Genomic DNA, 21683 nt, shown 5'->3' on the forward strand with positions numbered 1-21683 from the left:
TATGACAGAGAGACTTGCTCACCCGTCACTGGGTGCAGCTGGAGAGTCACTTGCCTCTCCAACAAGGAGCAGCAGCACTCGGAGCACTGCGTGGAGAACCGGAGCACGCCCAGGCTGCCTTCTTACGAAAGGGGCTGCTGGGAAGAACCTGCTGGTGGAGCAGAGAGGCCGGTGTGGCACGGAGGCTGCCAGGGACCGACTCCCTCCCTCGAGGGAGGGAATACTGTGCTGGGAATACAAAGGACAAACTCTTCCAGGAGGGGTGCCCCATGCTGCCCCCCCCATTCCTTTCCCAAAATTTTAATGCCCTCTCAGTGCTGCCTTCAGGGAGTGGTTCCTAGAAAGGAAAGGGAGTGAGGGAGGAGGAAGCAGCCATGCCGAACCCTTTGCTGCTGCGATCCCTGATATTCATCATGGAGTAGGGTTGCCACCTCCAAGTTGGGGAATTCCTGGAGATTCGGGGGTGGAGCCTGGGCAGGGACCATGGAGTCATCGTCCCCCCGCCCCGCAAGCAGCCATGTCCTCCACGGGAACTGGGGATTCTGGGAGAGCTCCCCTCCGCACCTGGATGGTGCCTGGCCTCTCAAGGTCAGCCTGGCCTGCCCTGGCTGGTGGTGGCTCCCCGGGGTCTCAGGCCGAGGAGAGGCTTCCACATCCCCTGCTGCTCGAGTCTCGCCGCTGGAGATGCTGCTGGCTGGAGCTGGAGCTTCCACCAGGGGCCTTCTGCGTGCCAAGCAGGCGCTCTGCTGTTGAGCCAGGCCCCCCCCCCCCCCGGCCTCTCTCCCCGTGAGAATGGAGGAAGCTTGTTCGTGACGGGGAGCCAAGGAGTTGATGAGCGAGCCCTTTGGTATGCACCTGACCGCCGTAGACTGAAAGGAAAGCAAACCCCAGGCCTCCTGGCACGCCACTCTCCCCCCCCCATCAGCCCTCCAACGCTTCACACACAGAGCAAGTGGGCGGGAGCCTGTGCTTGGAGCCTCACCAAGTTGACAAAGAGGGCAGGGAGGGACAGGTGGGGCCAAGGGCACAGGAGGACATCTCTGCCAACAGGGAGCCGCCCTCACCTTCCCTCCCAGTAGTGGGGCGAGGCACCTTGGAAAATCAGGCGCTTGACAGCCCGCTCAGAAAGGACATGCCAGCTGGAGGAGACCCGGACTGAAAAGAGGAGGCTTTCCCGGCCCACCAGCCAAGAGAGGGTTTCTGTCTTAAATTTTTATCCTGCCTGACTCCTTTATCCTCACAACCATCCTGTGAAGCAGGCTGGGCTAAGAGACACTGCTTGGCCCAGGGCGGGTATTTGGACCCAGGGCTTCACTTTCCAAGCCAAAGCTGTAACCAGCCGGAGCAGCTGACACTGGTGGATTTGCTTCTGGGATGGCAGGCAGAGCAGCAGTGAGGGAGGAACCCTGGGCAGCGAGGCCTTTCTCTAGTTGCCAGGAGGGTGCGGGGCTTGCCAGTTATTTCCCCAGGGCTAATCAGGACGAAACATTTGCAGACTTCCATGGAAACGCTAAGCTTTCATCCTCCAAAAGCCCCCAAACCCCATGCCCAAGGTGTGCGCCACCTGAGGCTCCTTTACAGAGCAGCTGGGTGATGCATCCAGCAATGGAGGGTGGGTGCCCCAGGTCCCAGCACCCTCTCTTCTTAATTCTGAGATTTCTGCAGTGAGCCATGTCTTACCTTCCAGCTGCCACAGCTGACTAAGCTGGGAGGGGAGAAGGAAGGCTGACCTCAAGCAAATTAGAAGCAGGCGGAAATGGCCAAAGCAGCTGAAAACTGGCTAGGCTGCAGTCATTCACCCACCGCCACTAAAAGGGCTGACCCTTTGGGGTGGGCCCCTCCACTGTCCAAGCCCCAGACTTGGGTTTGATGGGTGGCCGCCATCACAACCGCCAAGGGGCTTGGCTGGCCCAGAATACAGCGGCAGCGCTGGCAAGAGCGCTTCTTCCCACGGGCGGGGGGGGGCGTGCAGGGGGGAAAGGGCCACCTTTGCACTGGAAGGAGTCCCTCCCCCCTCACTGCTGCAGCAACAGCATGGAGGGCTCGCAGGCTCAGCTCCTGGGACAGGCGGCGGGGGGGGGGTGTTTCTGGGGAATCTTCCCATGTCGGAGAATGCAAGCCTTCCCCCACACACACACTATTGGGTCTGCCTAGGGACCCCCCTCCCAAGACCTCTCCTGGCGCTTCCTGGAGCCTCTGGGCCCCAATCCCACTCAACCCCCCTTCCCCATCTGTGGCTAGAGGGTCAGACTGGCATCTGGGAGACGCAGGTTCGAATCCCCACCCTGCTGTGGAAGCTCACTGGGTAACCTTGGGCCAGTCACACCCTCTCCAGCAGACCTACCTCACAGGGTTGTTGTAGGGATAAAATGGAGGAGAGAAGACCCATGTAAGCCACTGTGGGTCCCCACTAGGGGAAAAGGCGGGGTTTCAGGTAAATAAATCCGGGGTGCCCACAGTCTCTTTGCAGTGGCCTCGCTGCCCCCAAGTCTTGAGTCACGCACTGAAGGTGCAGAGGGGGGTGGAGGGGCAGGAGGGGGCAGCTCCCCCCCCAGCAGTGTCCCTTTCTGGAAATAGGTGTGGGGGTGACTCACGCAGTCTCAGCAAGAGGCAATGGCAGAGGAGTGTCCGGTTACACTGCTGCCATCACAAGTCCCATCCGACAACTTCAGGGCTGGGCTGAGGGTCAAGCAGTGTGCAGCACTCACTGCTGGGTACAGAAGCAGGTCGAAAACTGGGGCTCCAGGAGAGGCCCTGGCCAGCCCCCAAAGGAACCCCGATGCCCCTGGCTGCCGCTGCCCCCCCCTCCCGGGCTGGCATTGTGCTTGCTGCAAGAGGGGCGGCTCTGGTCCAGAACTGACATGGACAGGGGAAACGTGCTGCGTGCAGCGGCAGTGGGGGGCCACCCTGCGGCCGTGGGGTGGGGGGCACTTCTCCTGAAAGATCCTGTGCCCTTGGGCAATTGTCTGCTGAGCATTTAGCCCAGCCAGGTTTGCGTCCTCCTGCTGAAGGGATGGTTCCCTTTCCACACTTTGAAGCATGCTCCGTTGTCCAGCTCTAAGGTCCCTACAATTCCTTGGCTTTAAGCAGGAACTCTGCCTGGCTCTCCCCCCCGCCCCGCCCCGCTCTCATTTCAGAGGTGTCATCCAGGGCCCACTGGCACTTTGCCCCCCCCCCCGCCACTTCACTGCCGTCTCCTGCTGCTGCTGCTACCACACGCACACAAAACAGTGTTTGGGCAGGTCCCGTCAGCTGGGCGCAGTCCACCCAGGCAGCACCTCCCACTGCCAATACAATGGCTTGGGAAGCCCCCTTTGAAGGCAGCCAAAGCCCGGCAGGCCAGGAGGGAAGACTAAATGGGGGAGCTTAAGACAGGCTTCTTTCCTGCTGGTGCCCAAAAGTGGACTGTCCATTAATAACTTTGTCTTCCTTCTGGCCACACAGAAGAGTCACGTGCTCATGAAGGCCAGCAGTGCCCCCAGGTTGCCAGAGGGTTTCTCTGCTGACACGGACACAAAGCTTCCTTTCTCCAGAGAGAGGTGCAGGAGCTCACAGATGTACGAACCTTAAACCCCCTCCTCCAGCTCCCCTGAGGACCTGCCCACCGTTATCCATGTTCTGATTGCATCCAAAGATGACTGTTGTAACATCCTGTATCTGGGGCTGCCCTTGAAGACTGCTCAGCAGCTTCAGTTCATGCAAAACACAGCAGCACAACCGCTGACTGGGCCAAGCTCACATCTGGGCTGGTCAGCAGCCCAGGAACACACCTGACCTGTATTAAAAGAACTCCTCCTGTGTTCACTTCTGAGCCCAAGTCCAAGTGTTAGCCGTTATCTCTAAAGCCCTAAGCAGTCCGGGGCCAGCAGATTGCAAGGGCCACTTGCTCCCATACAAGCCCACCTGCCAACAGGAGACCTGCTCCACAGGCCTCTACCTAGGTGTTCTCTAGGGACAAGGCCCTTTCTGCAGTGGCCCCTTCACACAGTGGAATTCCCTTCCCCGCAGCTGCTTGATCGGTGCCCTCTAATTTCAGGTGCCAGAGGAAAGCGCCGAGACTGGTGGCTGAGCTGTGCTCCATACAGCGTGCCTCTTCTAGGCTTCTTGAGTTGTATTTGTCTTTTGACGAAATTTGTATGGCTGCCTTTCTCCCCAGTCAGGTCCACTGACTGTCTCTGACAGTCAAGAAATCATTTGTGTTTCTGCAGTTTCATTATTGTGACTGCTGCCTTGGAAGCCTCTAGGGCAGGATTTGTTGAAGAAAAGAATAAGCAGCGGGGGGGGGGGTTACATGACCCAAGCAGGCTGTTCTCTGTTGTCCCTGAACAAGACACTCACACTGGGAGCTCAGCCACACAAAGGGCAAATAAAGCCCTGCAGGCAGGTCAAAAAGGACCTCTGTCCATGGGCCAGATATTGGGCCCCACCCCAAAATAAAATAAAATAATAAGCCGAGCCTCCATCTGCTTCCACATGCTGTTTGCAACAGTGCTCAGCCAGAGGACTGGAAACTTCACAGGCAGGGAAGGCACAAAGGCCACAAGCCCGCAGACTGCATGTCCCCCAGCAGCTGGGATTCAGAGGTAGGCTCCCTGGGGACAGGGAGGTTCCACTCAGCGTGGGTCACGGAAGAACACGGAGATGGTCACCCTCCCTGCCATGGGATCAGAGGGGGCTTGCAGCAGGCCACTGTACCGATTCAGTCGACCACTTGTCGTATGGGCACAACCAGCCATCTGACCGATTATGGTCAGCAGCCGCACAGCTCAGGCGCCATCACTGCCTTTCTGCAGCCACACCATTGGCTGCCCATCAGTTACCAGGCTCAGTTCCTGATTTTGGCCATCACGTACAAAGCCCTTCCTGGCCTTCGCCCGTCACATCTATGGCACAGCCCCCCCCCCCCGGTGCTCCTCCGTGGCAGCTTCACTCATCTGAGCAGGGCCTTCTGCAGGTGGGCAAGATCAACTGGTGCCCACACATGCATGTCCTCTGTCAAGGCCCCCGCCTTGTAGAACAGCCTGCCTGAAAAAATCAGGGAAGCCCCTCTCTCCGGGCTTTCCTCAAATGATGCAAAACTGAATTATTCAAGAGGCTTTTTTATGCAAGTAATAGGCCTGTGGCGTAAGGAAATGGTTCAGAGAAATACTTTGATAAAGGGATAGGGACTGTAGACTATTTGACTGCGTACTGCCTGTTGCTTACTGAGTAGTTTCCATGTCATTTCTCATGTCAAGTTGCTTATTCTCTGTTTCAGCACAGTATCGGCTCTGGATTTCCGGTGTTTTCACATTTCTGCATTGTTTGTCGAATGTCTCAGCTGCTGATTATGTTGATTTACACACTGTGATTCGCCTTGGGTCGCAGTGAGAAAGGCAGACTGTAGATGAGGAGGGTAATGACTTGAATGAGCTCATGTGCTGCACGTCCTCGTGGCAGTCAAAGGAGTAATTGCATGAGAGAAGAGCCGGAGCTCAAAAGCTCAGCCAGGAGACTCAAGGCTGAGCCGCGGCCCTCTTAGGGAGCTACCCCCGTCTTCCATTGCGTGGCTGAGAAGTTCGGTTGGCACCAGGCAGGGCAGAGTTTGTGCCAGATGCATTCTGGGGCTCCCTGGCAACAATAGGCTGTTCGTGCCCTGCAGGGGCATCAGCGCTTCCCTCCTCTCTCGCAGGTAATCATAAGCAGGTGTTGCATAAGCCAGTTGGCACAGCTCAGGCGAGGAGAGAACAGCAAGGGGGAAGTGCCTGTTGACTGGCAGCCCTTGGGACCCAGGGGGAAGGGAAGGTCCTGCCTGGTCTATGTCTCCCCAAGCTGCTGGCTGGGACAAGCTCTCCACCAAATTTTGGCCAGGCCCCAAGGGGCATTAACAGAGTGCCCAGTGGCTCAGCCTTGGACAGACATGGATTGTTGATGGGTTACTGGGGGTGGGGGTTCCCGCCTCCCCCAGGGAGAGAGCCTGGAATCCTCATCCATGTAGCAACTTAAGCCCCGGAGCTGTTTCGCCCTGAGTTGCAAGGGCGGGGGCGCAGGGAGCGCCTACAGGAATTGTTCTGGTGGGAAGGGGGAGAGGTGCCTTTCCGCACTGTATTTAGACCCCACCTTTCTCACCACCAGGGGCACAAGGGGGCCACATCACTCTCCTCTCCTCCAGTTTATCCTCACAACAATTCTGGGAAGTAGGGCAGACGGAGGGTGTGCAGCCGGTCCAATGTCGCCCAGAAAGCTTCCAATATCAGAGTGGGAATTCGAACCCAGGTCTCCCAGATCCTGGCCAGCACTCTAACCGCTACAGCATGCTGGCTTTCTTTGCCCTTGGGCTAAGGTTTCCTTGCAAGGCACCCTGGTAACTGGCTGCCATTGTGTTGGTACCTGCTGAGTGAGAACATCTAGACTGACCCACTGAGAAAGGACCCTTCCCGCTCAGTCCTGGCACAATAACAAAATAAAAACGCCTTATAGCAAACTATGCACGCCCAGACAATCTGACTTGGAGGGATTCCGAGAAATATCCCAAAGAAATATATTGTACAATGGAAGCCAAAAAATGTCTCTATAAGAAGGCAGGTGGATAAACAAAGGCAGGGGGGAGGGCAGCAGCCAGGCACCATCTGTGTGCCAGGAAGCCCGGCCAAGCCCCATCCAAGAGGGGGAGGGAGCCCCCAAGCCCTCCCTCCAGACGCCAGGCTTCCAGTGAGCCTCCGTGGCTCTGAACTTGCCAAACTGCGCCCCCCCCCCAGGCAGCGGCCTCTGGCGCTTAGAAGCTGACCCGGAGCAGAGAAGCCGTCGGGGGACCCAGGCCCGTCGGCTGGGGCAAGGCCAAGAGAGCCCAGCCCGGGGCCAAGCCCAGCTGCCGCTCCAGCCGCAGAGGGAGACCCCCCTCCGGGTTGCCCCTCAGTCCCGCATCGAAGCCGCGCCGGGAAAGAGGCAGCGCCCCGCACACCCCTCTTCGTGGAGGGGGGGCTGCGCGGAAGAGCCCGCGGGCGGCCCGTTGAGGGCGGCTGCTCCGTCCCCAGCGGCCCCAACCCGGCACGCACGAGCCTGCGCAACGGCCTCTGGCCCGACCCTTTCCCAGAACCGGGTCCCGCCGACGGGCCAGAGCTGGCATTCTCTCCGTCGCCGGCGGGAACGCTGCCCCTGCCCGGCTCGCGTCCCACCGGGCCTGCTGCTCCTCGCGCTCCTGACGCGCGTCTGCCTCTCCCGACGGGCCGAGTACAGGCGCCACTTGGCCCCCTGCGCCTGAGCCGTGCCCTCCGGCGCCCCTCTTCTTCCCCGGCCCGAGCGAGGGTCCGGCGGCCCGCCTTTCCGCCCGCCTCCCTCCTTCTCGAGGCTCTCCTCGGGCACGAAGTGCCGCAGCGCGCAGCCAAGAGAGGGCAGCAACGCCCTCGACGGCACCCGGCCCACCAGTTCCCGCGGGCCGCCTCTCGGCCGGGTTCTGCCACGACGGCAAAGCCTTCCGCAGGCGCCACCAGCGAGAGCCGCCCCGGCGCGCGCGTTCTCCGCGGAGGCCTCCGCAGCAGGTAACGGCCTGCCGGAGGTGGCGCCCCCGGCCCGCTTCCATCGTCGCAGGGGAGGACAAAGCAGAAAAGCTCGGAGTACCGACCTCGAGGACGGGGGCCAGCTCCGGAGGCCGCTGCTCGAAGGGGCTTCCTCGCCCCCTCCCTTCGCTGCACTCCAGCGCCTCCCCGAAGGATGGTACGTCGAGTCTGCCCCATCTTGCCGTTCTGGCGCCGCTTTTGCGCGCATCCTTCAAGCCCAGCCCCAGCGCAGAGGTCTTGGCAGTCCGAGCGACCGGCTTGGAGCCAATCCCCCTCGAGGCTCCGCCGGGAGGACCGGCCGAAAGGGAATGCGAAGGCTATTCTCCCGCCGCCGCCGAGGTGCGGCCTTCCTGTGCCCCAGAGCGCGGGGAAGCGCCCGCTGTGCCGCGCCCGCCCCACCGCCGCGCCAGGCCGAGGCCCGGAGTCTGCCGGCGGCCTGGCTCGCCCAGAGGGCGTCCCTCCGGCGCGGCGAACCCCTGCCCGTCGCTCGGCGCAGAGCCGCAGTCGTACCTGCCATGGCGAAGGCCGGAGGGCCGCGGCGGCCTGGCGCGAGCAGGGAGAGCCGGCGCTGCTGCGGCGGGCGTGGGCCTCGCGGGCCCGCCTGGCGCCCTCCCCGTCTCCTAGCAGCCTTCCTTCCTCTGGAGGGCTGCTCCCCTCGGGCGCCGCGCAGAGGCCGCGCCGACGGAGCGGCCCTGTGCATTGGCTTTCCGGCGCCCGCGGAGCTCCAGGCTCCCGACGGGGCAGGGCGCCGTCCCGACGGGGCAGGGCGCCGTCCCGCCCGGCCAGCCTTTCGCCGGCCTTGCCAAGATGAGACCGTGGACTGGCCGTCTCTTCCGAGAGCTGCTCCAGGCGGCTCCCAAAGGAAAACGGGAGCGCATCCGGCTGTTTGCAGCCGTCGAACCCCAGGCGCACCCGCCGGTCCGCTCTCCCCCCCCCCCCCGTCTCCCTGCCGTCCTGGCCGGCCAGAGCCGCCTCCCTTCTGAGCCGCCCCCCTTTGCCTTCCAGGACCGAGATGCCCGCCGGCCCCTCCACAGCCGAGGTGAGGCCCCAGCAGGTGCCGGGCGCCCTGCCCCGAGGCGCCTCCTATTCCGGACGGCGCTCTGCGCGTGCGTGGCAGCCGCCCACCCCCTTCGGCGGAGGGAACGGGCGCTGCTCGCCGGTGGCTCAGCCTGGCTCTTTCTTCGCAGGCGCTGCCCTGGCGCGCAAGGAGCCGGCCTCGGCCAAGCCCGCCTGCAAGCGCTGCGGCCTCGCCCTCGGCGTTGCCCTCCTGGGCGTCGCTGTGCTGTGCGCGACGGCCTTCCTAGGTAAGAGCCCTCCTGCGCCCCCTCCTCCTCGCAGAGCAGAGGGGCAGCGGGCCTTCCTCCTCTGGCGGCCGGGCCAGGCAGGGCAGCAGCGCCAGGCCTGACCCGAGCGCTCTTCCAGGGCGGCAGCTTCCCAGAGCACCCATCTTCCCAGCCCACCCCCAGCCCTCCTAGCAGATCTCCCCCCCCCCCAACTCTCTTGCCTTCCAGTCAAGGTGGCCTTGGAGCCCTACTACTTCTTCTGTGGCCAGACCTTCAGGTTCATCCCCCTGGACTTCCTGTGCGATGGGCACCTCGATTGCGCCTGGGGGGAGGACGAAGCTGGCTGTGTGCTGCAGGCGCCAGACGGCCCCCCTGTGGGAGGTGAGTCCTTCGGGTGCTCCCAGGCTGTGGCTGGAGCAGAGCTGAGCGGGGGGGGGGCCTCCCTCAGGCAGGGACAGCTCCAGAGGGGGGGGCTCCATTGGGCTCCCGCTCGCTCAGGGCACTGCTGTGTTTCCCTCCCCCTGAGGTCAGAGCCGGTAGGGCTGAAGGGCTACAGAGAGGGGCCGCTCCAACAGGGAGTGGGAGCGTGCCCCCCCCAGGCCCTCAGGTGCAGTCTCCCTTCCTTGCTGGAAGCAGGATTGCAGCGGACAAAGCCCCACGCTGCCCTCGGCAGGGGTCCTGCTAGGGCTGTCTCCGCCGGCTGGTCCCTGGTGCCAGTCCGGGGTGCCTCTCTCCCCAGTCCGCCTCTCCCAGGACCAGTCAGGCCTGCAGGTACGGGACAAAGAGACGGGCGACTGGGCCTGGGCCTGCCACGACTCCTTCGACTCCGCCATGGCAACGGAAGCTTGCAAGCAAATGGGGTACGGTGGCAGGTGAGTGGCTCTCTCTGCCTAGGGGAAAGGTGGGCTCGCAGATCTTTTAAACAAGTGATGCCCTGAGGCACAAGCACAGGCCACATCCGCAGAACTGGACACCCCCCCCCCCGGTGTCCAGTGTCACCCCCCGGCTGAAGGCACCCCCGTCCCCGGCCTCTCCCAGATGGGGAGTCTAGCAGGGGCCACTTTTCTCACCTCTGCATGGCGCTAAATTGGGGCTGGGCTGGGGGAGACCCCAGTGTGTCCCCACACTCCCCTTCAAAATGGCACGTGTTGGGGGGAGATGGGCTCCTGACCGTGCCGAGGAAGGGCTTCGCACGCTTTTACAGACAGAAAAGGTTCTCCGGGTGTGCCCTTCTGACTTACTGCCCGTCCCCTGCATCTGCTCCGGAGACGTCTCTCTGGCACAGCCTCTCAGCCGAATGTGCTTCAGGGCGTTGTTGTGAGGATAAAATGGAGGGGGAGAGGGAAACGGTGGGAGCCGCTTGGGTCCCCGTTGGGGAGGGGCCTAATAAAGTAAGCAAGCAAGCAAGTAAATAAGGACCCCTTCTGTGCAACTGTTACGGATCAAAGGTGTGGGGGCCCTGCTGACCCCCTTTTTGTGCTGGATGTGTCAGTGGCCCCAATCCACCTTCGCCCTGGATCCAGCACGCATTTCCCAGAACCCCCGGCTGTTTCTGGGCCAGCAGGACACTGCAGGGCCCCCGGAGCTTGCAAGGGGAGGTCACCTTTTCCCTGCAGCATTCTTGGGTCATCAGCAGCTCCCTGCAAAACAGGCCGCAAGAGGGAGGCGAGGCTTTCCCCACCTGCCTCCAGGAAGACCTCCGTGTCAGGGGAAGCTTCTCCTCGGGCTGGCTTCTGCCTTCTCTCCTGTGGTCTCCTACCCCTGGCCAGGCCAGGCCGGACTGAATGAGGAGCTCCTCCTCCTCCTGCTTCCAGCATGCCGCCTCGCCCCATCCCCGGGCAGAAGAGAAACTCTCTCCCCTCTCCAGGGGTCGAGGAGTCTCAGCAGGAGTGATGGGCAGTCCTCTCTCCTCCTCCTCCTCCTCCTGTCTCCTCCCCTCCTTACTGGAAGGCACCAACCATCTCCTCTCGGCCCCCTGCCGGCGTCCTTCTCTGCACTGCAGCCAAGGATCTGCAGCGGGCCGCTTGCCAACTGCTGCTGCAGCCCTCTGCTCCAAGCACTGGCCTGCCAGCAAAGGGCGGAGAGTCCCCGCCAGATTTGCCTCCTCCTCGCCTTCTGGCTGCTTAGTCTGAAGCAAGCAGAGCACAGGGGCCAGCCTGCCCCTGCACGCACTTGGCCCTTGAGCTCTCTGGCCCAAGGGAAAGCCCAAGGAGAGCTGAGAGCAGCACCAAAGCATGATGCACGTCATGCCTCAGGCTTCATCTGAGGTGGACTCCGACCCAGAACTTGGGAACTTCTGAGCAGATCAGGAGCAACCTCTTCCCTCGTGGGCTTGAGTGGAGCCCCCCACCACTGGGGTTGTTCCAAACCCTCCCAAGAGTGCAGAGAAGAAAAGATCTCCACAGTTGCCTTCAATGGCTGGGTTGAGTGGAGTACAATGTTGGGGGGGGGCATGCGGTGGCATGTGCTTCTGGGCAGCCTCTCTGATTTGGGGGCAGGGACCTGGTGCCCGCAGGGCCTTAAGTGTGCCAGCACCCATTGCAGGACAGAAGCTTGCCCAGAGTGGCCTTTGGCCATTCTGGCCTGTGTGCCTCTTGCTCCAGGTGACCCTGGCTGGGCCTGATTCTGACCCAGGCGTGCATTTCAGAAGCCCAAGGTGGAGTGTCGAGTTCACTTCATCCTGGTGAGAGATTTGTGGCTTTTTTGGGATGTAGTACTCAGATAAAAACATTACTAGAGAATCCTGCCTCCATTTTCTTTTTTATTAAAACTTAATTTTATTTACAACTTGAACAAGGACTAACTTAAAAGAGTATGATTTTTAAAATCATCTTCCGACAACAGCCAGCTGTCCCCTCTGATAGGATCCATGTTCTTGGCTAACTAATTACTTATAATTTCAAACACCGTACAAAGTTATCCGCAGCAGACCCGCTACTGGGCACAGATTCGGGCCCACAAAAGCATCCTCTGTGGTCTTTGGCGCCAAGGCCAGCAACTGCTGCGCCGTTTTCCTGGCCACGCCTGTGACAACGTGGAGGTTCTTTTGTTGCCTGCTTTGCAGCACCCCGACCTTCAGGGCTGTGGCGACTGGAGATGCTCAGGGATTGCTCCTCCAAGAGGTGATGCTGCAGGGCGGGGAGCTCCGCTGGCAAGACTCTGGGAGGTGAGGCACAGCAGGGGGTGGGTCTCCGAGGGAGGGAGGGAGGGAGAGGGGACCTGCTCTCCTCTTACAGGAGGGTCCACGCCCAGCACAGGCTTCTGGGCTCCTGAGAGCTTTTTTCTGCCTTCAAAGCATTCCCAAAATGGCATGCTCCCAAGCCTTTCCCATCCCCGTTTAACAAAAGAAAGGCGGGCCACCAGGTTTTGCCCCAGCCCTCCTGCTCCCCCACCTGGGACTTTATCCCTTTCTCACTGAGGATGACGGGAGGCCAAAGAAGGCCCTTGAGGGCACTGAGGTGCCCTGGAGCGAGCAGCAGAGATTCCCAGGGGGCCACCGAGGCTCCACAGGAGCTTTCTTATGCCAGAACCAGCTGGAAGGAGGCTGCAGCTGCTCACCCACATTCCTGAAAACGTTGGGGGAGACACGAGGGTGGGTGGCCAAGGGACTCTTTCCCTGCCAAGCTCCTGAAAACCAGACAAGGCCCGGCAAAGTTGAGGACTGCTCTGGCAAGCAGGGCCAGTATTGCAGCCTCAGCAGAAGGCTCCCGCCACGCCGGCCAGCGGGAGCGTCCAGGGCCTTGTGGAGGGAAGCGTTTCCCATCCCGTGCAGCGTTTTCTGCCTGACCTGGCCCCTCTCTTACAGGCCGTGCCTCTCGGGCCGCGTGGTTTCCCTCGTCTGCTTGAGTGAGTGTCATGCTGGTGGCTGGACAGGATTTGCACCACCGGCCTTTACTGGCGCTGTGGCCCTCTGCTGCTGGGGCACAGCGCGTGGGGGGGGAGGGGGAGCTGCCGCAGCAGGTCTTCTCACCCGGCTGCACTGGAGGCAGGGCCTTTGGCTTGGCCCGAGGGGGAGGTTGCCGACTTCCAGGTGGGGCCTGAAGCTCCCCTGAGATGCAAGTCAAGATCCACCGCCCTGTGCACTATCCTGTGGCACCCCACACCCCACATTCACCATCCCCCCCCCTGACACACGCATCCAGATCTCTGGAAATTTCCCCAGCTGGAGCTGGCAACCCTACCAGAGGCGCTGGTGCTTGTTACTGACCAGGGGCCCCGCTGTGGTTTCAACAGAGCCCCTCTCCTCGGGGCGGGGGGGGGGAGCACCGTTCCTTGCCCTGAGATCCCAAGCCCCTCTGCCCCAAGACAGTCAGGACTCGCCTTCTCTCCCAGCAGATGGAATGGTGCCCCTTTGGCAGCTGGAAGACCCTCCTCCCCAATGTTTAATCTACCCCTGAACCAAGGAAGAGAGTGCTGGGCTGTTTGGTGATGTGCCTGGACTGTGGGCAGTGGGGGGGGGGGCACTGCCCTTAAAGCGAAGAGCCCCACACAGGCTTCCCTTCCAATTTGGCCGTGGCTCCGTTTCCACTGTGCTGTTTGCTGGGCCAGGCTCTGGTTTGTGTGTCCTCTTGCTGCAGGTTGTGGAGACAGTCGAAGGTCACCCCGGGTGGTGGGTGGCAGTTCAGCTGCCATCGAGAGCTGGCCATGGCAGGTCAGCCTGCAGCACAGGGGGCAACATGCCTGCGGAGGGAGCCTCCTCGACCCCTGGTGGGTTCTGACAGCCGCACACTGCTTCCGGTGAGTCAGGAGGGGTTGCCTAGGGCCCAGCAGGGTAGAGGGTCCCTGAAGCACAGGGGTGAAAGAAGGGTTGCCAACTCAAGGTTGGGAAATTCCTGGCAATTTGGGGGCAGAGCCTGGGGATGGTGGGGGAGGGGTCTCAGTAGGGTATAACACCATAGAGCCCACCCTCCTAAGCAGCCATTTTCTCCAAGGGAACCCGGCTCTGCCATCTGGAGCTCAGATGTAATTCCAGGAGATCTGCAGGCCCTGCCTGGAGGTTGGCAACCCTAGGTGAAAGGTTTGTCTACCAAGGGGAGCAGGGACAGCATCCTCCTGTGAAACATTCCCTCCCCACATACTCTTTACGTTTTCCTGTTCAGGTTTCCTTTTCCCTAGCTCAGTCGTTGCTCTCTCCTCTCAGAACCCGCCTCTCCCCTCCAGCTTCAAGACGGGGGCTGCAAACGGGCCTGTGAGGACGGGAAGCGGGACAAGCCCTGGGACAGAAAGAGCAGGACAGAGTCAGAAATGCAGCGCCGGAAGGGGGCCCCAGGGCTGTTAGTCCGAGTCCGACCCCCTGCACAATGCAGGGAATTCACAGCTCCCCCCACCCCCCCACCCCGCCCCCTTGCTTTGTGCGTTGCACGGAACAGCCTCTCTTGCCCCCAAGGCCTGGGGCTTCCCTTCCGGCATTCCACCGTGCAGGAGTTCGCTCTCCTCCCCCCTGCCCATGCCGCCTTGGGTCATACCTCTGCATCTTCCAATATTCATCTTCGGGCTATTGGCTGAACTCGGCCCCCCAATTTCTCTCCATTTGGCACCTTTGGGTCCCCCTTGCATGACTGCCGTGCACGTCGGATGCCCATTTTGGCAAGAGGGGAGTGAAAGGGCTGCCCTCCCTGGTCGGGCCATCATGCTGAGAGTTTGCAACGCGCTTTCCCTCTCCTGCACGTTATCTTTCTGTCCCCTGCCCGTCTTCTCTTTCTCCTGCTCTCTCAACCCAAGTCTCCGGTTCTCACATTCTCTTACCAAACTAGACAAGAAGGCAAGCGGTGGCCCTGCCCCAGCCAGACCCATGGAGCACTCAGGGCTGAAGCCACTTTTCTACCCCAGCAACACACAGTAAAATCCGGGTACAACCCTGGGCACAACATGCCAGCGCCAGCCAAGCAGGAACCCATCAGGTTCCACAAAGGGTAGGAAGTACAGCAGAAGCACCCCATCCCAACGCCCCGCAGGACCCAGAGGATGCCGGCATGGGGGCGGGGGGCAGTCCGTGAGTGGGGAGGCTCCACGGAAAAGGCCCTCCCTCTGACTGGCTGCCAGTGGCAGGAGCCCCAGAGAAGGGCAGCTGATGCCAACTTCAAGCACCAGGCAGGTGTCCGCATTCTGGCTTAGGCAGATACTTGAATTGCCTTAGTCAGTACAATTTCTAATAACTCCACGGGACTGACTTTCTAGAAGCTTTAATGGGATGTTCTTAACATTTTTATCGTACAATAGCCCTGTATTGATGTCCGTTACCCTTCCTAGTCAGTTGTAATTCTCCTACCTCCTTTATTTATTTGTAACCCAAGAGAGGCTAGAATTGCTGACCATCCATTATGCGTAACAATTAATTCCTAACACAGGGAATTACTCTTGAAGGATTTATAATGAGATTCACACCAAGCATCTCTGTAGCTCAGCTCTGCCCCCCAGAATCTTCCCTTTAAGAGTTCCCAAAGTTATTTCCTCTTAATATATCTGAAGACGTGAGCTCTTACTCACAAAAGCTCATGCTGAAATCAATGTAGTTCGTCTTTAAGGTGCCCCTGGACTTCTGTTTCATCAAGCTATGCCTGGGAAAAGTACAGAAGCAGGCAACTGAGATGATGAGGCGGTTGGGCTGCTTTTCCTATTAGGCAAGGTTGGAGAGGCTGGGATTTTTCAGTCCAGAAAGAGATGTGTAAGGTGGGTGCCTGATACAGGCTGATAACATTATTCACAGGGTAGGGAGAGGGGACAAAGAGAACTTTTTCCCTCTCTCCCAGAATACTAGAACTCAAGGGCATCCAGTGAAGCTGATTCAGGACAGAGAAAAGGAAATACTTCCTTATACAAACGCTTAGAAGGTGGGATTCACTGCCAGAGGATTTAGTGGTGGCCACAGGTGCAGGTGGCTTTAAAAGGCAGAGCCATGGAGGAGAGGGTCTATTGGAGGCCACTAGCCATGGGGAATGAAGGTCACCTCTGAAACCCCGGCCAGGAGGCAACATCGGGGAAGGCCTCGGCCTCTGCACCCTGTGGTTGACCCTTCAGAGGGACGCTGTGTGGCATGATGCTGGACTGCAGGTCTGATTTAGAGAAGCTCTTCTGGCGCTCTCGTGCGGGCTCCGTAGGCAAGAGGGACCCGATCCAGCCGCCCTGAGTGGTGCAGAGTGTGAGCCACACAAAATCCAGGGCTGCAGGGGAGAGGGCTGGCGGGGGTCTCCTGTGGCAGGCTGTAGGAGAGCACCTCCCTTGAGAGGCCCCCTCTGCTCTGCCTCTGCAATGAGAACACGGCAGGATAAGCAGATGTGTGCAAAGAGCATCTCACCTAGACCAGAGAGAGACAGACGCGCGCGCACACGCACGCACACACACACACAGATGTGCTTCAGGATTGGACAGCTCACTACTGGAGTGGCTTTTTATTATCTCTTGTTCCTGCACCCATAAGAGCCCAGTAGCCTTCTCTGCAGGCATTGGGAGGCAATCGTGGGCCTCTCTGAGCCAAGCTACAAGTGATGCCTGACACAGGTTGGACACTTGTCAGCTTCCCTCAAGTTTTGATGGGAAATGTAGGCGTCCTGGTTTTACAGCTTGGCTCTCCATTACAGCTGCAAGACCAGGATGCCTACATTTCCCATCAAAACTTGAGGGAAGCTGACAAGTGTCCAACCTGTGTCAGGCATCACTTGTAGCTTGGCTCTCTGTTGAAACAGAAGTAACTCAGATTGCCTGGACACTGGGGAGCGTTATTTTTCTGTTTACATTAGAAGCAGACTGTGTATTTGTGAGAGCCAGTTTGGTGTAGTGGTTAAGAGTGCGAGACTCTAATCTGGAGAACCGGGTTTGATTCCCCACTCCTCCACTTGAAGCCGGCTAGTCACAGTTCTCTGGAGGTCTCTCAGCCCTACCCACCTCACAGGGTGTTTTGTTGTGGGGATAATAATAACATATGGCTGTTGTGGGTTTTCCGGGCTGTATTGCCGTGGTCTTGGCATTGTAGTTCCTGAAGTAGTTCCTCAGGAACTACAATGCCAAGACCACGGCAATACAGCCCGGAAAACCCACAACAGCCATCGTTCTCCGGCCGTGAAAGCCTTCGACAATACATCAATAATAACATACTTTGAAAACTGCTCTGAGTGGGCATTAAGTTGTCTTGAAGGGCGGCATATAAATCAAATGCTGCTGCTGCTGCTGTTGTTGTTATTATTTGTGTAATGCTGCTCTTTGTCTGATCTGGAAGCTTCTGTCCATCTCCTTTTTCCTGTGCCCCTTTGCTCCTCTCTCTCCTCCTGGTCTTGCAAAAAGCAAAATACTTTCTGCAAAGCTCTCCCATGCCAAGAGACAGACTCTCTTGCTCCCATTCACGTGCAGACGGATCAGCTGCCCATTTGTAATCGGGAATAGTGTTATTCTTCTACTACTACAAGAATACAAGGAGTGCAAATAAACTTCAATAAAAGTAAGTTTTATCTGTTGCAATACACTGGCTTGGAGGAGGTGTCACCACACAATTCCACGCTTTCCTGACTGTGCAACTTTGCTACGAAACTAACTCATTCTGCCAATACTCTACACACTAGGCAAAACATTGAATGCCCATTTCTGCTGATCAATCAGAATTTTTTTTCCTGGTCAGTTTATGGATATATTTATTGAGAAAATGTATCTGCTACCACTCTAGAAACTTGTTTGATAGTAGCCAAGTGTCTGTCTTTGGCCAGAGTTTCTCTTGCTGTGAAACAGGAAGAGCAAATTGGTGACTCTCAGTCTATATTCAGGACCTACCAGGTAACTAAACAATGGCAGGTCAGAGGTGGCTCTGCGACCATCTCCAGCACCCAGACAGCCCCTGTGGAGAAGGTCTTCGTCATCGACATCAAGTCCATGTTTCCCAAGGATGAAGACATCGCCCTGGTCAAGCTGCAAAGCCCTTTGGGTATTTCAGGTGAGAGAACCACCACTGTGGCCTGGGGCAGAGGGCAGGGGGCAAGCGGTGGAAAGCAGCCAATCGCCAGCCAGGCAGCAGTGGTGGGTAAAGGAAGGCCAGCCTTCCCCAGCTGCAAAAGCTGGGGTCCCAGGCAGGGGTGCTGTGCGTGTACCTTGTAGAGCGCCCCCCCCGAGCTGGTTGGGGCTGGCCACCCTCCTTGCCAGACCCTCCACTCTCCTCTTGTGTCCCTCCCACCCTCTCTCTCTTCAGAGTCAATCAAGCCCATCTGCCTGCCTTTCTTTGATGAAGAAATAGCCCCCGGGGCTCGCTTGTGGGTCACAGGCTGGGGCTACACTCAACAGGGTGGTGAGTGTGCTTCAAAGGTATATTGCCCCTGCCCCGTCCCTTCCCACCCCACTTCAGCCTAGCTGGATGAGAACAGAGCACCACAGACTCAGCAGGCCAGGCCTCGAGTCTCAGATCCAGCCTGCTTCGTACTGAGCAGGGAAGACACACGGCAGCCAAGCAGCTTCCTCCGCTCTCGGGATGAGCGTTTGCCGGCAAACCTGGAGAAAACATCCTGGCCCTTTAAAAGGCTTCCTGGGAGGAAATGGCGGGATAGGAGTCCAGTGACATGCAGAGACCAACAAGACTTCCCGGCCATACTTTTTCAAAAGTCAAACTGTGGGAAAACTCCCCCCCCCCCCGGTCTGGCTGCTTTTCGTGGCCTGACGGTAAAAAAGATCACCTGGTAAATAACACCCCACTCGGCCTGTGTTGGAAGGACAGGGAATTTCCTTCTCCACCTAGTTGGTCATCCTGCTGAGGCCGGCCCCAAGGGGCCAAGCAATGGGAGTCAGACAGCAGCCCCAGGGCTGGCCCAGGTGGGAAGTCGGAGGCCGCAGGAGGCCGCGGATGCCTGCAGGGGGGGCCCTCCTTGCAGGTGGAGGAAGCCCAGCGCCAGGGGTGCTGGTGCAGGCCCCACTGGGCTGTGGCTCCGGTCCAGGACCCCTCCCCTTTGGACCACTGCAGCTCCCAGTCTTTCCCCAGGAGATGCTGCTCTCAGCCCCTGCCCACTCAGGCTTTGACTTCTTTTCCAGGCAGGCTGTCCAAGATGCTGCAGCAGGCAGAGGTGGAGTTGATTGCTTGGAGGACCTGCAACGCAGCTGATGCCTATCAAGGGGATGTCACAGAAAAGATGCTCTGTGCAGGCCTCAGCCAGGGTGGGGTGGACACCTGCCAGGTCAGCCTGCTGCGGAGGCAGCAGAAGAGGGGGCCCTGCTTCCGTCGTGCAGCTCTGCAGCCAGGGCAGGCCTGGGGCTGGGGCTGGGGCTCTGTTCTCCTTTTCTGAGAGTCAGGACAATCTGCTGAGCTGTTTTTTGGGGGGGGCACTTGACCCAGCTGCACCTCGGACGTGTCCCATGCCTTCACTGGGTGCGGTTGCTGATCCTCTCTTCCCCTCCAGGGAGACAGCGGAGGGCCCCTGATGCGGGAGCAAGGCCGCTGGCGTGTGGTGGGCGTGGCCAGTTGGGGCCAGGGCTGTGGAAGCCCCAGCGCCCCTGGAGTCTACACCAAAGTCCAGGCCTACTTGGACTGGATCGCCACTGTCCGGAGGGTCAGTGCCGCTCTCTCCCCTGAGCTCTGGCCGGGGGTGGGGCGGGAGGTGGAAACTGTTGCTGGCTGGGAAGAGGACAAGAGCCAGTGAGGCCGACCGCAGTTTGCTAGAGGATTGCTAGAGGATTGGCCAACCTCCAGGTGAGGCCTGGAAGTCTCCCAGAATTACATCCGGTCTCCAGACTGCAGAGACCCTGTTCCCCTGGAGAAAAGAGCTGCTTTGAAGGATGGACTCCGTGGTGCTACGCCCCGCTGAGATCTCTCCCCAGCTCCTGCTCTCCCCAGACCCCATCCCCAAAATCTCCCTGAATGTCCCAACCCAGTGTTGGCAACTGTAGAAAGATTGTCACCTGGGACAGCAGGTGCCCCCTGACCCTTCTGCGGGGGGAGGGCGTGTTCTTTCATTTTGGAGTTCATGTGGGTCTTTTCTTTTCAGTCGGAGTCCTGAAACCCCCTTGTGGGTCCCAGGCGCCGTTCATCCTCCCTGCAGGCAGCGGCCTTGCCTTTGGAGCCAGGAAGGCCCCCCTGCACTGCTGCAGTCCCCGTGGAGGACCAAGGAGGGCTGCGGGACAGAGCCCTGCACAGGGCCAGGGGCTTGGTTCTGAGGAGGCCAGTAGGATCCAGTGCGCCCAGTGCCGGACCCTTTTCTGGACAGAAGCAACGGTGGGGCAAGACAGGTGGTTGGCTCAACTTCACCTCGTCTGTCAGCAGAACAGCAGCTGGCCTGGCCCTGGCCAGGCTTCCCCCCTTCGAGGGGCGGCTGGCCTGGCTCTGTGGGGCAGGTGCCTCTCCCCTCTCTTGCCAGAAAGCAAGCAAGCAGCATTGGCTCAGGAAAGCTGGGGCAGCTGGGGCCGAAGCCCGCTTCCAGCATTGTCTGTGCAATTACTGGTACATTTCGACATTGCAGAACTGGGGAGGGGGCCAGGGCTTGGCCCAACGTGAGACCACATGCAGGGCCGGATCAACGGGGGGGCAGGGGGGGTAGTCTGCCCCCAGCGCCGCCAATGAGGGGGCACCGGGCGCAGCTGCCAGCCCCGGGAGCTCACCTGGGGAAAGGCGAACGGCGCGGGCGGCCTCCCAGCCACCCACACTGCCTTTTGCCTGCCTCAGGAGGCTGGGAGGCCGCCCGCACAGTTCGCCTTTCCCCCCCCCCGCCCCTACGGCAAGCCGCCTGTCCCGGCGCACCGCAGAGCTGGTGGCGGTGGCGGCAGCGTGAGTGGCTCAGAGGCCGCATGCGCCATTCGCCTTTCCTTGGGACAAGAGGCGCGCAGCAAGCTGGCTGCCCCTTGTCCTACGGGGCAGGTGAACGGCGCGGGCAGCCTCCGAGCCACTCGCACTGCCGCCACCGCCTCCAGCTCCATGGTGCACCGGGACAGCCGGCTTGCCGCGGGGGCAGGGGGGCAGTGTGATGACATCACTCCTGTGATGTCATCACACAGCGCCAGGAACGCGTGCGCAACTAGCCTGACTACAGTTGCCCTGGGCGCTGGCAACCGTAGATCCTGCCCTGACCACATGAATTCCCGCCATGCACACACCTTCCTCTCCATATCACAGCCTCTTCCTCTGCCATAGGAAGAGGATGGAACTGGGCATGGGGCTGTGGCTGCACTGGAATCAGAGGAGAGAACTAGGCCACCAAATGCTGCCCCCCCAAACCCCCAAAGTGCACAACCAGGGCGAGAGCAGGAGTGGGACCCAGGTGTCCGGTGGCTCCGACTGTCTCCTTGCCCATCCCTCAGCCCAAACCTGGCTGTTTCTGGCCCTTGGGGGTTGCAGAGAGGCTCAATCTAGCTTCCCTCAGTCCGGAACAGCAGCCAGAAGCAACACCAGCCCAGAACCAGCTAGGGGGTGGCGGAAATATTCGGCTTTCCCAGTTTTCCACATGGCCCTGTCTGCACATCCCAAAGCTCTTCATTGGCACTGGCAGAGATGGGGGGGGGCACTTGGCCCTGCACTTGACACCCACAGGAAGCTGCCTCAGGCTGCAGCAGACCACCCACCCACCCATGGTAAGACCTGTAAAAGGTCAATCCAGGGCTCGTTTTGAGGGGGAACGCTCCAGAACGCCGTTCTGGCAGTTCCCCCAACCGGTCACGTTAGGTGGCCCAGCCCACCTGACTTTCAGCCATTTGGGGTCATTTTGGCCTCAATTAGGGCTGAAACGACCTGGATCAGGGCCAAAACAGCCCAGATTGGGTCAGTGCCAGGCAGGGGAACCCTCCCCTCCCTGGCACCAACCCAATCCAGGCCATTTTGGTCCTGATCCAGGTCCAAAATGGCCACTTTGGGCCATTTTGGACCCATTTCTGCTGGATTCAGGCCGGAATGGCCAGGATTGGGTCAGTGCTA

The 21683-nt window shown here is 59.8% G+C and overlaps 1 protein-coding gene across 1 annotated transcript; it reads left to right on the forward strand.

Annotated features, from left to right (window-relative positions):
- The first annotated feature begins 483 nt into the window (after nt 1-483).
- Nucleotides 484-20290, forward strand: TMPRSS4 (transmembrane serine protease 4). The gene is made up of 13 exons (XM_054997944.1): nt 484-748; nt 7216-7692; nt 8723-8839; nt 9047-9199; nt 9558-9690; nt 11883-11984; nt 12624-12664; nt 13396-13555; nt 17569-17735; nt 17988-18083; nt 18818-18960; nt 19183-19332; nt 19768-20290. Exons 1-13 carry the CDS (start codon nt 484-486, stop codon nt 19777-19779), a joined length of 2016 nt encoding a protein of 671 aa, XP_054853919.1. The 3' UTR covers nt 19780-20290.
- Nucleotides 20291-21683: the final 1393 nt, after the last annotated feature.

The sequence above is a fragment of the Eublepharis macularius genome, chromosome 14 (genome assembly GCF_028583425.1).
Source record: "Eublepharis macularius isolate TG4126 chromosome 14, MPM_Emac_v1.0, whole genome shotgun sequence".
Classification (NCBI taxonomy): Eukaryota; Metazoa; Chordata; class Lepidosauria; order Squamata; family Eublepharidae; genus Eublepharis; species Eublepharis macularius.